This window comes from Dendrobium catenatum, unplaced genomic scaffold (assembly GCF_001605985.2).
Source record: "Dendrobium catenatum unplaced genomic scaffold, ASM160598v2 fragScaff_scaffold_231, whole genome shotgun sequence".
In the NCBI taxonomy this organism is placed as follows: Eukaryota; Viridiplantae; Streptophyta; class Magnoliopsida; order Asparagales; family Orchidaceae; genus Dendrobium; species Dendrobium catenatum.
The window spans coordinates 1548454-1566345 of NW_021318693.1; the positions used below are offsets into that span (position 1 = coordinate 1548454).

General features: G+C 35.7%; 2 protein-coding genes across 2 annotated transcripts in view; both read left to right on the forward strand.

The window, feature by feature from the left end:
• Window positions 1-3570, forward strand: part of LOC110095363 (proteasome subunit alpha type-2-B) — a 37132-nt gene extending 33562 nt beyond the window's left edge. Inside the window, exon 11 of the mRNA XM_020820878.1 lies at window positions 3213-3570. Within this exon, the coding sequence (XP_020676537.1) occupies window positions 3213-3261 (49 nt within the window). The 3' untranslated portion in view covers window positions 3262-3570. The remainder of the gene's footprint in view (window positions 1-3212) is intronic.
• A 9764-nt stretch (window positions 3571-13334) lies between these two features.
• The window catches only part of LOC110104186 (WD repeat-containing protein 11-like), a 90728-nt gene continuing 86170 nt past the window's right edge, over window positions 13335-17892 (forward strand). Inside the window, exon 1 of the mRNA XM_028693102.1 lies at window positions 13335-14573. Within this exon, the coding sequence (XP_028548935.1) occupies window positions 13549-14573 (1025 nt within the window). The 5' untranslated portion in view covers window positions 13335-13548. The remainder of the gene's footprint in view (window positions 14574-17892) is intronic.

Below are 17892 nucleotides of genomic sequence, written 5' to 3' on the forward strand. Positions count from 1 at the left end.
TGAGCTTATATTTGATTATATATCCAATGAGTTATGGCTGAGCTTGATTATAATCTTTAGATCTTACTTCCAATGCATAATTTTTTTTAGATATAAGGGTCATTATCTTAAACATATTTGAATTTTCCTCTTTTTTAGGATGCAAGCTTTACGGGTAACGGATGTTCCATTACATTATCTAATTTCTTTACTTTAAATTGAAAGTTTTTTTTTTTGATGGCATATACATGTAATATTCGCCTTAACACCTCTTTACTCTCAAATTTCTATGCAATGTGTAATTCAGTGGCAAACAAAATCAAGCATGATGCTAGTAAATTAGCAGCCATTGAGATCGAGATAATTTCAGGCACTGACCCTTGTAGATTGGGAGTTATTCATGTGTTCTTCATACCTGAAATTATTACTTTTTTCCCCAAGGAAAACTAGTTATTTGCTTGTTTCAAGTTGATCACGAACTAAGTTTGGCATCTCCAATGGACTCTTAAATTTTGAAGCATGTATTGGATCACAATCACTTGCAGCCTACACGTCCATTGTGTGCTGAATTTTTGCATGTGGAGTGTTCACATCATCACCTATTCCTGTAAAAAAATAATAATAATAAAAAATCATCACCTATTCCTGCAAAAGATGATGAATTTATAGATTTTGCATTAGTCTCATTTGTACAAGAAACTATAGTTGAAACGTTTTTAGGACTAGTGGTGACTAGGGGTGTAAGTGAGCCGAGCCGGCTTGAGCTCTGCTCATTTATGGTCTCGCGAGCCGAGCTTGTCGAGCTCACGAGTCGAGCTCGAGATCGAGTTCGAGCTTGTTGAGGCTCAGCTCGTGAGCTCACGAGCCGGCTCGAAATTAGTATTTCGAGCTAATATTTTTAATTATAATATTTTGAGTACACTTAAAAGTAATAAATTAAGTTTTAGAAATATTAAGTTTGACAACAGTATTCTCGACTCGAGCTAATAAATGCTAATTAAAAAAATTAAGTTTTAGAAAATTTAAGTTTAAATCTTCAAAATAAAAAAAATTCAAAAGTTTTCTCTCAATATCAATGCTAATAAATGCTGCAATATTCTTTTCTCCCAAAGCGGCAGCTTTTTCTCTCCACTTGTGCGAAAACCGGGCGGTAAAGCTGGGCTAGAAAACAAAAAATCGGGCGGGAAAACTGGACGAGCAGCTCGATGAGCTCGTTAGTATTGTGAGTCGAGCTCGAACTCCACTTTTGAGCTTGACTCGAGTTCGTGCTCGAGTTCAAGCTCGATATATGGCTCGCGAGTCGAGCTCGAACACCCCCTGACTCGAGCTCGACTCGACTCGTTTACACCCTTAGTGATGACACTTATTGGAGCCCAATATAAGAAAATATCCTCCAAGAAAAATCATGATCATCATCAATAAGTAGGTTAGTTGGAGAAATTGATGGTGCATTACTAAAGTGATGCATTACCTTCAATTCATATTAAATTGTCTCTTATCAACATCTGTCACCTTACATATAAGTTCAGTTAGTATGTTAAGGAAGGTTTTTATCTTTATCTTATATTCTGTGCTCTTCTATTCTGTGCTCTATTTTTTGGTGAGTATCCAACTAAATTGCATGCTTTTTTTTATTCTTGTCTATGCAATATAATAATGTTAATACTTGATTTGCCTATAAAAAATACTTCAACAATTTGCCATTTCATTGTTCTTTGAATATAGATTGAAATTAATTGTACCTTATATAGGTCAAGTTAAAACATTTGTTTAGTTAAGATATGGTTGTACCTTATTCCATGGTTTAAAATTGTGCAATTACATATTGATGCGTTTTTTGTTCATGAGGTGAAGTGTAAGCCTATAAGTGTTTTGAGGCGTAAGCCTCAAAATAAAAAAATTTGTGTAAAATGAATATAAATGTTAAAAGTGATTTTTATATGGTACTCAAATAATATGTTAATGGGTGACATATTTTAGCTTTCTATTGAACTATGAAGTAACACATTGGCATATCTATAAAATAAAAAATTGCACAATACGTAAACTGGCAAGTGATAAATTACATGAAATAGAATTGAATTCCGAATATTAAAAGAGTAAAATAATATTAAATATAGGAATTGTATAAAAATATCATATAAAATCATGTTCAACTCCAAATTTCTTCTTTCTCAATTTCATACTCATCCACATTTAATTCCTAAAGGAAGCCGAAATAATTGGCAACAACTTCAGAAATTATCTGCACTGTCATGATTGAGGGGGTCTTTATTTGAGTCGCCTTCATAACGAATTGGTCTTTCCCTTGCCTCATCCTGTGGAGTCCAAATGCCTTCCAATCTTCTTCATTTATTTTAGTCATATTCTCCTTTCATAAACATTTTTCATAAGATGAGATTCATTCTCTAAAATTTTTAGAGGTGGTGGAGGTGTGCGAATTTCAAGTGATCCCTAGCGGTGGCTACAACGGTAGTAGCTGCGGTGAAGGCAGCAGACTAAAGTTTGAGGTAGTTGAGAGGAAGTTGTTAGAGCTTGGGGTTCATGAATGCATGATTTGTTTGTGGCTTTAGTTTAAGATTTATGTAAGTTTTAATAAAAAAATATATAAATAGGGTGGGAGTAATCCTCACACTAGCTAGGCGGGCCTCAACCAAGCTGAGGCGCATGTCTCATAAAAAATATTCAAGATATTTTTCACTGGAATTATGCTGAGGCGTGCCTCAATGTCTTATTCATCGAACAATGTTCAAATATGGTTTGAATAAAGGTTGAACAACATCCCTTTCAATGCCTTGAGTCATGTTCGATCATAGCTCGAAGGTTAGAACATAATTCATGCCAATGTTTTAATAATTATCACATCACATTCTTTGATCTAGATCTGCATTATATCTTCGTCAAAATGACATAATGGAAACTCAAAAAAAAAAAGTTTTACGTGTATGCGTTAAGTCATTGACAAACGAAAAAAATCTCAAACTTAACCGGCATGGTCCATCATGATCAAAGAAATTTGGACAAAGATGCAACAACTAAGACAACGACAATAAATGAAGAAAGTCGAAGTGGAAAGGGCGTGACGTCTTCTCTTTTTTTTCGCTTGCCCTGTAAAATATGTACTCGTACACAGTGTTGGTATACTACGAATTACTTAGAAAAATATTTTTCATATCTCAGGGGACTACTCCATTTTTAGCCTCACTGTGTTATTATTCTTAATTTTTTTGCAGGGTTTTGAGCCCAGCTGAAATTGATGATTACTTGGCTGAAGTGGAGTAAAGCTGCTCTTTTGTGAGGATCTGACATAGAAACCATGGAGGAAAAAAATTAAATAATTGTTCTCTGTTAAGTGACTTTGATCTTCCAATGTATTGTAAAACCGAAGCCTGAGCAAGCCCAGGAAACTTCTTCTTATCTTCATTTTTCTTGATTATTAGAGCTTGCATTGCTGTGGCACCCCTTATTTTGAATTTATTGTGTTTGGGAAAGATTTTCTTAAAATTATTTTTAGAGTAGATAAACAATATTGCTTTGAATTTGTTACATTTTTCATACCTTTCAGCTAAACTTGTGTCACTATTCATGAAAGTCTGTCATCTCTGTTATATTTTATTAAATTTTGATCGTCAGCATTATATTTAGAATGTTTTATGAATTCTTTTTGCTCTTTCGTTTTGTCCAAGTGTTGCAGCAGGAGGTTAACAATGGTGTAAGTGAGAGTGGATAAATATTGGACTATTAGTCTTGATTAATGAATTTGTTAACTAAATATAATCACTTTTCTGTTAAGAAATGGTGAATTATCATCATTAGACCTGATGCATTCCTAAAATTTGTTCATTATGAATTGTTTTTTTTTTGTTTGATCAATGATGTTATGATCGGGAAATCATATGATAAAGATTCAAGAGAATTGTTCTGGAGAGTTTTAGAAAAGAAATGAGTTAATAATATTTATAATCTAAGTTATTAAAGATATGTATATAAGAGCTGTTACTTGTGTTCAAACATAAAATTGTTTGACTATGTATTTTTCTATTTTAGTTGGATTATATCAAGGATTTGCTTTCAGTGGATGTCTTTTTATTTAAGTTATGGATGTTCTTATTAGGCATTTGTTAGAGGATGTACCTTGGTGTACTTTTTGCTGATGATTTTCCTTGTATTGATAAGAGTAGAGAGGGAGTTGAAGAAAAGCTTGAATTATGGGGGACAATCTTAGAGGTTACTGGTTTTTGTTTGAGTAGAGCTAAATTGAATATATGAAATATAATTTTAATAGTAATAGATCTAGTGGTTGGATTTCGATATTGGTGAAGGAATATATTGCTCGAACTAAAAACAATGAAAGTAGAAATTACAGAGAGTAATTTTTTGAGTAGAAGATTTTTAGAACTTGGGATTTACATATAGAGGTAAAAAAGATAAATTAGTTAGGATTCTTGTGTTGTTGTAAGAGCAGGGAGCGAATGGAGCAGAGAGCAATTGGAGCATCAATCGAATGCCTGAGTGATGGAGGTAAGTAGTCCATAACAAGTTTAGGTCCTTATCATACGTGTTAATAGCCTCCCTCAAATTAATGATCGAGAGATTGGATGGTTAATTTGTGTATGGGGTGTGAAACCAAGTAGTTGAAGGTACATGTTTTGTGAGTATATGTGTGGATTGATCAACTGAGCAGATATGCAACACGTAGATTTTATTTGACTTGATACTTCACTTATAAAGTGATAATTAATTTATGTGTCCTTGTGTGGAAGATCTGATTGTTGGCGAGAGTCATGGCTTATGTATTGTCATAGTAAAGAGAAGTTGTAGTCGGTGGAGCTTAAAATTTAGCCAACAGGCGTCTGAGCCAAATGAAGTTTGATGTGATGAATGTGAGGGCCATGTATTTTGTTTCGGCTGATGATTTTGCTGCATTCACTCACTTCTTGACACACCATGAAATAAGAGCGTGTCTTAGAAAGATGCAAAACCCAGTGATGGACTTTTGATATGATGTATTGGTAGCCCAGTCAAAATCAGAGTAAGTTTGCATATGAAGATTGCCTGGAACAATAGGAAGCTCAAAATGAGCTGTACTTTGAATGTAACGCATCAATCTCTTAAGAGATTGATAGTGTTGTTGGGTAATGCATATGTTGACATATTGAGTTTGTAGCAAAAGCAATATCAGGTCTTGTTATTGTAAGGTTGTGAAGGGAGCCTACTAGCTTATCATAAAGAGCTGAATTACTAAATTGGTGATTAGATTGTAGGCATTTGGGTGGCTTAAGGGACATTGGGGTGAGAGAGGGTTTGTAGGTATCAAAACTAGAGGATGTAAGAATTTATTGTGCATATTGCATTTTATTGAAGAAGTATTTAGTGGAGGTGTGTTGTACATGAATGCTTAGAAAAAGTGATATTGGACCAAGCTCTTTGAGTGGGAAGACTATCTGCAGCTTGGAAATGAGTTTCTATATATTTGGTTGGTGATTGTCAGTTTGAGTGAAAAGACCATTTGAGTAAGTCATCTACTTACTTGAGTAGATAAATTTGAATATTAGTGGTGGAGAAGATTAGCAGGAAGAATCATATTTACTAAATTTGAAACTGAAGCTTAGTAGAAATGAGGTGACTACTTTAAACTACTATATAGGAGACTGTTTTAAACCATATATTGCTTTATGAAGCTTGCAAACATAACCTCGATGTATTAATAAGTGAAGCTTGGTGGTTGTTTCATGTACACATCCTCTTTTAGCTGGCCATGAAGGAATGCCTCCGAGACATCTAGCTGAAAAATCGGCCATTGGTGATGGAGTGTGATAGTAAGAAGCATGTGAATGGTGGGCATCTTTGCTACTAGGCTGAATGTTTCTTTGTAATATATGTCGTACTCTTAATTGAATCCTTGTTCTACTAGTTAAGCTTTGTGATGGTTAATAGTTCCATCGGCATTTAGTTTTGTTTTGTAAGTCCAACGATAACCAGCGGTTGTTTGATGTGTTGCAATGCTAAAAATTCTGTGGACATGACAAACCTCCAAGGTTGATGTTTGAAAATAACATGTGGGAGTTAGAGTGGACTTGTGATGTTGCAATAAGATTGATTATTTGTTTTGATTTTAATTTCTCATTCTTGAATCTTGTTTGCATTGGGTGAGCTGGAGGCATTGATGGAAGATTTATGGTATGCTCTTGTGAGATAAAGTTGTTTGGTTGAGAGGACATTAAAGATGGAATACATATTGTTGATGTGTTAGAAATCGGTGGAGTAGGAGAATATGAAGTGGTGAACTGAGGGTGTAGTTTTAGTTGTGAGAATGGTGGAGATTGGAATTAATGCAAAGGGTGTGTGAGATGTATTTAAAGGTGGTGTGTAAGAGATTGATGAGGTGGAGTTGTATGGAATTGTTTGTTAATGAAAATGTGACGAGAGATGTGAATTTTATTAGTTTGTGGATTGAAGCATCGATATCCTTTATGAGATGTGGAGTAGCCAAGGAAGATTCATTCTTGAGAACGTGGAGAGATTTTGTTGTTGCATAAGTGTTTAAGCTATGTAAAGCACAAATAGTCGAATGTTTTGATATGATCATAGGAGGGTGTATGACCATGGAGTAGTTGAAAGGGAGCTTAAAGCTTACAAGCTTGTGAAGGTAGGTGATTAATGAGGTAAGTAGAGCTTTAGCCCATAACTGGTGAGGTAGATTGGCTACATGTAAAAAAGCGCGGATTGTATCTAATAGGTGATGATGTTTTCTTTTAGTAATCCCATTTTGTTCTGGAGTGTAGGGATAGCTTAGTTGATGTTGTATACTACAAGTGATTAGGAATTCTTGAAAGTTAGGGGATGTGTATTCGCCACCTTCATCTAATCTGATTGTTTTGATTTTAGAGTTGAAGAAATGTTCTGTCATATTAGTGAATTGTTTGAACTCGCGAATTGTTTCATCTTTGCATGGATTAGAAACAACCAACGAAATCGAGAATAATTATCAATGAAAATAACATAATGTCGGTAACCATTGATTAATGGTATCGGGGCAGGACCCGAAACATCCGAGTGAAGAGTTAGAGGGGTAGAACCATGATTTGCACTAGTTTTGAAAAATAACTTGTGACCATAGCCACGTTATATGATGTGCATAAAACTGAAGAAGTAGAGATATGTATGCTTGGATTGGATTGAGCTAATATATATAAGATACATTGTGAATGTACTAAGCGAGCATGCCAACGAGAGGTTGAGTTGAGCTTAGTGTAAAGAGCAGTAATTGAGTGATTGTTGTTGGGAGATATCAGGTATTGTCCATTATGCCTGTGACCACAAAGAAGAACTTGATGATCCTTGATGATTAAACCAACGATATCAAAGGTGATAAAGCAATTATTGTTAGAGGTTATTTTATGTATAGAGAGGAGATTGTGAGTGATAGAAGGTACATGAAGTAGATGATTAAGAAGAAGCTTACGATTGGGATCTAGAAGGGGTAGAATACTTTGACCATCATGTTTAATAGGAAGTGAGTTACCATTTGAAATAGAGATAGAGTCAACACCATGATATTGAAGTATATTTTGCAGGTTGGTAGCATCAGCAGTGAGATGAGTTGAAGCACTAGAGTCAAGATACCAATATGTAGGTAGAGTAGATTGGTTGAGTAGATTGGTTTTGTGTGAACATACCATGAGGAGAAGTAACAATTTGTGAAGTGTATTGAAGGTTGCATCTATATTAGCAGGAGAGAGCGGAATGTCTAAGTTTTTCGCTGATCTGGTAGATTAGGCGTGGATAGTTGGCAAGGTAGGATCCATGGCCAATGGGGTTATTGTTGTTGCGGGAAAATGATTGCTTGGAATTACATCCACGATTGCGGAAAAAGTGATTGAAGTTTGATCTCCTAGAAGAACCACCTTTGGTTGTGTCAAGAGCAATAGTGTCTTGTGGGAGGGATGAGTCTCTTGAAAGTTCGTTATATATGTTGATCTCCTCGCTGCAAGTGCCGATCGGCCTGGACAATTTCCAATCGTCCTGGACGATCCTGAGAGGAAAAATCCAAATCAGAGAGGAACAGTAAGGGAACGAGGTCTCACAACTGATAGGGTTGAGAGAGGTGAGAATGGTTGATTTGAAGGAGTGATATGTTGTGGTTATGCCATTAAGAATGTAGAAGATGATGTCTTATGGATCGATATGAGTGCCTGTTGCAGCAATGTTGTCCACCAATGCATAATTTGAGCAAGGTATTGTGTCATTGAGTTGACTTGCATGTTGATGTGATGAAGTTCATTCTTAAGTTGAATGACATGAGAATGGTTACCGGGTTGAAGTTGTTTCTCAAGAGTGACCCATATTTCATGAACATTGGTTAGATTAAAAATGTAAGGTAGTATAAAGGGAGATATAATGGAGAAGATGGCTGAAACCATGTTTTGGTTGGTGAGATTCCACATATGAAAGTCTGGGTTGGGTGAAGTATTACTGATCAAGGAAGTGATGAGTTTAGGTGGGCAAACTTGTCTGCCAGTTAAGAACTCTTCGAATCCATTTGCAGAAAATAATTTGTAGATTTTAAGCTTCCATATATGATAGTTATCATTGTCAAGTTAAAGGTTAACAATGAACTTGAGATTTGACATAAAAAATTTAAGTGGAGGAGGTATGGTGAAATCCAGCATGGTGGAAGAGAGAGACGAGATAGTTGAGGCTGGTGATGAAGAGATTTGTTTTGCCATTAGATAACAGTAAGAAGGAGCAGTTGTAAAGCATAGCGTTCTGATACTAGGAAGAAATACATTGCAGGAACTAAAGAACATAGATAGTAGAAAATGTAGATACCTGAATTTTCTCTGTGTTAAACTTTTAGATTGGGGTTTACATATAGAGGGGGAGAAGAAAAATTAGTTAGGATTCCTGTGATGCTGTAAGAGGAGCGAATGGAATAGAGAGCAACTAGAGCAGCAGCCGAATGCAGGAGTGATGGAGGTAAGGGGTCCACAACAAGTTTAGGTTCTTATCATACATGTTAACAATTGGGTGATCAAGTTGTTAAAAAGAGTACATGTTTTAAATATCTTTGGTCTATTATTCTGAGTGATGATGAAATTGATAGGGATATTATTAATAAAATTCAAATTGGGTGGTTGAAGTGGAGGAATGCATCCAGCTGCTTGTGTGATAAAAAATAGCTCTCAAATTTATGGAAAAAAATTATAAGATGGTTGTGAGACCTGCAATGTTTTATGGCATAGAATGTTGGCCATTAAAAGAGAAGCAATGAGTTAACTGTTATAGAGAGGAGGATGTTCATATGGATGAGTGGTTTTGCACTTTGAGATGGAATGTGAAACATATATATACATGAAAATATTGGAGTAGCTCCAATGGCACATAAGATAAGAAAGAGTCGCCTCAAATGGTTTGAGCACATAAAATTTGATAACCCTATTAGGAGAGTAGATGTATTAGAGTCAGCCAACGTTGTCGAAGCCATACTCACAAAGTTGCCAAAGCCTTATGACGTCTGTAGCTGTCATGGTGGGAGCTCTATATTCAGCTTCGATTGAGGATCTAGCCATTTTGTTTTGTTTTTGGCATACCACGAGATGAAATGTTATCTCAAGAATGTTTAATAACTTATGATGGATCTATGATTAATGGAATTGCATGTCAAGTCTTAATCAAAATAGGTATTAAATTGTAGTTTGTTACAACGTATATGTACGCCAGAGTGAATCATACATTTGATGTAGTGGAGGAGCCATTTTAGTTGTTGATAATATGAGTTTAGAGGTTGATGCATCAATTGATATAGATGATAGACATCATAAGTATTACAAAGTGCCCATAAGTTATTTGTATTGTATAATATCAGAAAAGTTGGTTGAAGCATCCTATATGACCAACAATTAAATAGATAGAGGATTTTGAATGGAATTGCATGACTCCATTCCAGCTTATTAGAGGACTTCCTTTTCATTTTCAGATTATTTTTATGATCAAGCTAAATTGTTAAAATGTGATTTATATGTCTAAGAAATAGGATAGAGGTCCTAGATTACTCATGGGAAATTTGTCCTATACTTATTGAAGTGTGGAAGAGGTTGATGCATCATTCCTTTTGAGAAGCAAATCTTTTACATAGATTAAGAGATATATAAGTGTAGTAAGTTTGTGATAGACACACAAAGAGGGATCTATCATGCTTATGGAAAACCCCATCTCAAGAAGATAATATGTAAATGTTGAGAACTATTGATAGAGGGCTTGTTTTAAGCCATAGATTGCTTTGCATGGGAGGCAAACATGATGGTGAGAGGTTAAATCAACAAATCCTTGAGGTTAAAGGTTTTCATGTAGAAAGGCCTTAGAGGCATACAATTGTGTAATCTTCTAATTATGATGAATGTCAATGGAGAGAACATGCAAATAGTGGGAATTTTGAAAATTGGATTAAATGCTCAGTGTAGTCTATGGTGTGTTCTTGCTTGTAGCCTTATGTAACAAGCTAGGCTTTGTGTATAACGAACATTTGGTTTCAACTTGGTCTTATATGTCTGATATGTTGGGCGTAGAGGGAGGTGGAATGAGGATCCATGTGGCTTACACTCGAATAGCCCAAAATTATTGAACCACAACTTTCCTCCTTTTGTTTTCCTTTTTTGATAGTAGTAGAGTAGCATACGAGATCTGGAGTGGAGTGAGATGAGTGATATAGAGATAAAATAATTTGTAGCTAAAGATATTCAATTCTTGAGCCTATGTGTAGGCAATGCTGTAAGGAAGATCATTTGGATATGAAATTAAATGGGAGGAGGCTCCTGTATCTAGTAACTTGTTAGTAGGAGTGTGGGGACTGCTTACACGGTGTTAGCAGTTGGCAGCATAATAGCCATGTTTGTTGCAAAATTTACAAGTGAGATTGGGAAAATTATTTTTGCCTCCTATGGATGGTAGATAAGTAGTTTGACCACGGTTGATAGGTTGATTAGGGAGCTTTCCACGGAAAACAGTGGAGGGTCGATACCTTGACCTCGAGGAGTGGTGAGAGCAGACTATGAGTCGGGCTAAGGATTGCCATGTTGGATAGGGGTAGGTTTGATGCCAAGTTGGTTTCCTTGCTACAAAGAAGCAAATAAATATTATCCAAACTAATAGGTCAAAGATTAGTGCGAATGACAGTCTAAAAAGTTTGATAGTTATAGGGAAGTCCATTAATGGTGTAGAGAATGACATCTTCTTGATCAAGTGAGGTGCCTGTAGTAGCAATGATATTGACTTCAGCTTTTATGTCAAAAAGATACCAAGTTATAATAAGGTTCTTCATGGAGATGTTATGAAGATCATTCGCGAGTTTAATAATATTTGACCTATTTGTGAACTATAGCCATTTGTTTTTGGTATTACATTTGGATGAGCATGAATACAAATTAAGGGCATAAGGTAGGAGGTTGGGAGAGAGATAGAGTAAAGAGTTGATGAGAGGTTTTGATTAATTAGTGACCAAATATGGTGATTGGGATTGGGAGAAGATTATTGTCAACGAGCAAGAATTTCATAGGGTAGGGTGTTGATCCATTTAGGTAACATTCAAAGCCATTTGCTTGAAAGAGTTTCAGTACTTGAGATCTTTGCAGTGGCAGAGTCAGAAATTTTTTTAGGGGGGGGGTGTGGGGGGGGGGGGGGGGGCCCAACTTCAAACCTTGATGTACATATACATAGTGTGCAATATATATTGTTGAGAAGACCTGGAAAAGATTACATAACTGCTTAAAATTACAGTTTGATGTATGTTAGGTATAGTAAAAGGTGAATCTGTTGTTAACTTTTTGGTTGATTTCTAAGCCTTGAAAATTTTCTTTCGATTCAGTGCATGGTATGAACTTTAGAATCTTGTTTTAGTAGTTAATTTCTTTAATGTAATTTTTTTAGAGCCTATTCAATTTTACTCATCCAACAATTCCTTAAAAAATAAATATAAGCTAAAACTCATCCCCATAATGATGCGGTGTATTGATAATTATATTATTTTTTGTTTATTATATCATAATATATTGCAAAAGAAAAGTAAAATATAAGCTTGAGAATTGTTGGATGAGTAAAATTTGCTTGAGACGCAATTAATTGTAAAAGTTTCAACTTATGCTTCCCCATATCTTGAAGATGTATGTTTTGGTTTTGAAGGTTCTCATTTTACTTACAACTTCAAGGGGGGTGTTGATGGGACGTTCTCCCCTAGGCCCCCCTCTCTCTCCGCCACTGGATCTTTGTATGGGATGAGTGGTGGTGATGAGTTGGGTGCTAATAACATTCTTCATTTTAGAAATGAGAAATTTTAATTTATTCGAAATAGGAGTGTCCCTCATTTTGAGTAGGGAACTATTGTCATTCAAAATAGTAGAAGAAAGCGAAAAATCTATATGTTATAAAAAATTGGAGTTATTACTTTGTAGCTTACATAGCTTTAATGCCAAGGAAAAAGATTGAAAAGTAAGGGAAAGTACATGAATATGTAAAGACAAAAAGAGATGAGAAAGGTAAATCAATATTTTATCAAAATATCTATTACATTAGATAAATTTATAGCTATATGTAAAGGCTAGCTATTAGAGTTTGTTACAAATTAATGATTATTTTTTTAAGACATTTGAGTCAATTAATACAAACTCACACAAAGTAATGATTGTAATGAAATAATGACGTTTTGGTTTGAACCATAGAGAGGTTGAAGGCTGGCGGTGTAGGAATAGCCTTTTGGACTGTAGCTGGAACATGTGGATTGTTATGTTTATCATAATGCACTCTAAAATTGCTCCTATGCCAAGTGTTCCATGGTTCCATGCCATACTTCTAGGACATGCTCAACATAGTTTTGTTCTCTCGCTCTTGCCTTCAAAACACCATCATTGAAAAAATCATGGCTTTTCAATGACCAATTCAATACCAACATAATAAATTTTTTCTACTATGAGAGTGAGAGGGAATTATTGAAAGAAAGAATACAGATAGAGTTTTTCGAATGAATTATGCAAAATCTCAAATTGTTGATCATAAGCTCTTCTGAGAAGTCTTTTTTGTTGGGCCTCATCATTGTCCATTATACGAACTTCATCTATTATCTAAAAATGGATATCCACAAGAAGCTATATTCAATATATTAACTCTAATTTTAATAGTATATTTTATCCTCATCATATTACTTTTACTAACATGAAATTCTTTGTCATAAAAGAGATACTAATATTTGTTGATATTTGTAGATGATTGAACCAACCTTCTTTCACTTTACTCTTTCATAAATTTGGGCCTTTAATAAGAAGAGCTTTAATCTAACCTTTATATAAGAAGCCCAAAAACTCCAGAATTAAATGGTGTCGAGCCCCAAGCACGACAGCCTTTCCTGTGTGCAAATACAGGCTCGACAAATTCTCAAGAAATCGCTTCAGTTTTCTACTACTTCCGATTCCTCCTTTCCCTATCTCGCTGCCCCTGTCGATCTCGGTTTCTCGAAAAGTAGGGTCGTCACGGGAAGATCAACATTCCGGCAGTCAGCAGAAATCTATCGCGCCGAGACAAATGGAGTCATGGTCTTCGGCGACGCAGCCCAGGCCACCCGAAATGTGGGATTCGATGCTTCCTGGCCCCGCGAACCGTAGCAATGGCGGTGCCGCCGACTGCAGCCCTGCTGGGCTTCTTGCCTACGGCGCTGGTAGCTCTGTCGTGGTCGTCGACCCCCGATCCATGCAGCTTATCTCTGTACTCCCTATGCCCTCCACTTCCAATCAATCCTCTGCTTCCATGACCGCTCTCAACTCTGCCCTCGTCCTCGCCCCCTTCGTCACGTCCGTCCGATGGAGCTCCCAACCGGTCTCCCGCGAGCTATCCACCGACGATGACCCGTCCAACTCCCACCTCCGTCTTGCCGTCGGCGACCGACAGGGCCGCATCGCTATCTGGGACTTCCGATCCCGCTCAATCGTCCTCTGGTTTGAGCTCGACCACTCCTCTTATGGAGACCGCCCCAAGCTAGGTATCCAAGATCTCTGCTGGGTCAGGTCGGACTCCTGGCTGGTTGCTGCCATTCATGGCGCCTCCCTCCTCGTTCTATGGAACGCAGCCTCCGGTCGCTGCCTCTGGAAGTACGACACAACGCCGGAGTACCTTGTGTGCATTCGGCGCGATCCATTTGACTGGCGGCACTTCTGCGTGCTCGGCCTCCGCGGATTCTTGCTCTCGGCCATCGTGCAAGGGGAGGACAATGGCGACGTGTCTATTCAGGAACATCAGATCCCTGTAGTGCGGGACTCTGTCGAGCTTCAGAAGAATGAAAGAGAGTCCTCCGCGGGGTCATCAACTCCGGCATTGGCAGCCTTCCCCCAGTTCTTTGCGAAGTTGTGTTTCTCTCCGAGATGGAGGCACGTTGTCATGGTGACGTTCCCAAAGGAGCTCATTGTGTTTGATCTTCAGTACCGGGCGTCGCTGTCCTCTGCTCCGTTACCTCGTGGGTGCAGCAAGTTCATGGACCTGCTGCCTGATCCGGACATTGATCTACTCTACTGTGTTCATCTGGATGGTAAACTCAGCATATGGAAGCGCAAAGAGTAAGGCTGGAGACCTGTTTAACAAATTTATTTGTCACAATTTTTTGGTTGCTTGAGAATTTTGCCATCAATTAGGCATATATAACATAATAACTGTTACTTTGTTTATTATTATATGGTGCTTAATAATGCTTCTTTGTCTACTAGTATCTTCGAGGCATCTCTTTAAATTAGCCACCCAATTTTAAACTTTCTAGTTCTATCCTTATATGCATCCCTACTATTTATAATAGTTCTAGAATATTTAAAATATGGAACTTAGGTATGACTTGAAGGTCAATTGTTATCAGCAAGTCATTATTTTTTCGGGTTCATCAAGTTGTATGCTATTTTCTAAGACTTTGATATTCTTGTTGGAAGCTATTTGTGCTCTTAATTGTTTTTATTTGTTCATGTAATCAAAATTAGTCTCAGCTATATATTAATACTATGCTGTTTGTGAATAAAATACACAGGGATACCCAATTTGATTATCCATTTTAAGTGCATCCATGACCATTTTGAATATATGTTCTTAATTGATTGGGAATATTTGGACTAAATTATTGTGGTTAAAATTTCTTTAGTTACTTCACATCCATTTACAAGATTACTTTTGAATATGTGACGTAAACTTTAGTTTATTTCTAATATTTTCTAACCAAGTCTTTCTTGATCTACCTCTACCTGTCTTAACATAGGTATAATCTAATACATCTATTTCGAATCTTGTCTCAAGCCTTTATCCCACTACATGGGATCAGCTACATGAATCCTTTTTCTCCATTGTGTCCTATTAAGAGTCAAAGTCTCATTTAGATATAATAAAGAAAGGTCATTTCTAATATTTTCTAACCAAGTCTTTTTAGATCTACCTCTGTCTTTCTTAACATAGGTCAAATCTAATACATCTACTCTCCTAACGGGGTCATTGGAAGGCTGCCATTTTATGTGACCAAACCATCTAAGGCGGCTTTCTCTAATCTTATTTGCCATTGGAGCTACTCCAACCTTCTCACGTATATGCTCATCCATCTGAGCATCCTCATATCTGCAACACTTAGCTTAATATTATGCTTCTCTTTTAATGGCCAACATTCTGCGCCATAAAGCATTGCAGGTCTAACTACCATCTTATAGATTTTCCCCTTAAGTTTGAGTGATACCTTTCTATCACACAACAAGCTTGATGCATTCCTCTACTTCAACCATCCAACAGAGCTTTTTATTTTTGATCTTTTCTAGTACATTTTGAATCCACCACAAACTATTTTTACTATTTGAAACTTTTTATTTTGATACGATGGGCACATCCTTTGTAACATTCTTTATATTACAAGCTTCTATTTCCCACATTATTAGCTTCCTCATGCACCGACAAAATCTTAAGATCGTGAATCTTACTCTCAAAGATATTTTTGGTTATAGTTCTTTAAATGCCATAATCTAATCCTAGAACAATGATATACTATATTTTTCATATTCTCCCTTCATCTTAAAGTTCAAAACTAATAAGCGATGTTGGGTGCATAAACTTTCACTTGGAATAATTTTACAATCTTTGCAACGATTTATTTTTCTTACAAGAAAATAATCAATATATGAGTTTTACTATATCCATTCTCATAAGCGATGAGATGCTCATATCTTTTCTTAAATAAGGTATTAGCAACAAAATCATAAGCTAGAGTAAAATTTAATATAGTCTTACTATCTTCATTAGTCGTTCCAAACTCATAGCTACCATGAATGCTTTTAAAATCCTCTACATCTCTAGCAATATGTCCATTTAAATCTCCTCTAATAAAACCTCCTTTTTCAAAAAGTATTTTTTGCATTAATTCTTCTAAGTCATTACAAAATTTTAATTTTGAATACATATCCAAACTTACTTGAAGAGCATAAACACTTATATTATTAATAATCTTATAATCAACAATAATCTTCAAAGCTATAATTCTATTCGCCAATGATGTGGGAACCCTTGCCTATTTAACACTGCATATGGGCGTCGATGCAGCGGCCCTTGCACACTTCTTACTGTATTTAGGCAATATAGCGCGTCGCTTACAGGGAACGTCTTAGTATTAACACAATGTATTAAATGATTTATGTCATGATTATTCGACAAGTTTCACGTTGACTGTCGACTGCCTCACACAACCCTTCATTTTTCTCATCTAAGACTTGGGACTGGCAATGACAATATATATAATATATATATATATATATATATATATATATATATATATATATATATTATATTTAAGTATTTACATTTATAAATATTTATATCTATTTGTTAAATAGAATAAAAACATATACATAAAAATTTGTACATTAAAATTATGAGCGCGTGACATAGGGGTTTGTCAAGTGTTGAAGATGTTTATAGAAAGCAAGGAAAAGATGGAATCTATAATAAATGGGATATAAATAGTTTAGAATGAAAATGTTGTTTTGATTTTATGTGAAAAATGGTCATGTCATCCAAGAAGTGTCTAAATAGTGCCAAATATTCATAAAAACAAAAAACATAATTGTGCTAATTGACATTTTTTTTGCACAGTACTCGAGGCATTCATCTCTCAAGTATTAAACACAACATAAACCCTCTTTGAGTGCAATGTTTCATAGATGTTAATCTTATTGAGGGTACATTTTTTTTAAATCTTATTGAGGGTACATAAATTGCTTTTACGTGCTAAATAGGGATTGAGTAGGAAAATTTTTTAATAGGTTCACATAAACTATTTTAATTAGTTGGAGGGTGTTACTATTTAAATATCAAATAATGGGCTTATTAATTTATATATCTATTATATATACAAACATTAAAAATTGGGTTGGAGTGGGTGGATGTGCCTCCTTATAATCCCTTATATTGAGGGGATGTGCCTCTTCCCTTAGCCTTAAATTATAGCTGTCTTTATAAGGAAATTCATTCCATTCCAAAACTTGCAATATCTATTATATAAAATTTTGTTTAGCAGATCATGGAAATCGAATGGTTGTCTCTAATTTCATGAAAGATGGCAAAGAAGAACGTATTAATAAGTAGTTTTCAGTCTGTGGGTTGTGAAATTACAGCCAATCTGGTAGGATATTTGAAACAGCAGCAAAAAAGTATCAAACTCTTCACAAACCAAACTAGCTATATTGATGTAAGTCTATTTTGGAATCTGACTTAATAGTTGTTGACTTGTTTTTACCATATTTTGTTGGCTGTTAAGCTCACTCTATTGTTGGCTGTTAAGCTCACTCTATTTTGAGCATCCCATTGCTTTATGGTTAAGCCTTTTTGAATTAATGCTACTCCAATTGGTCTAATATCCTTTGT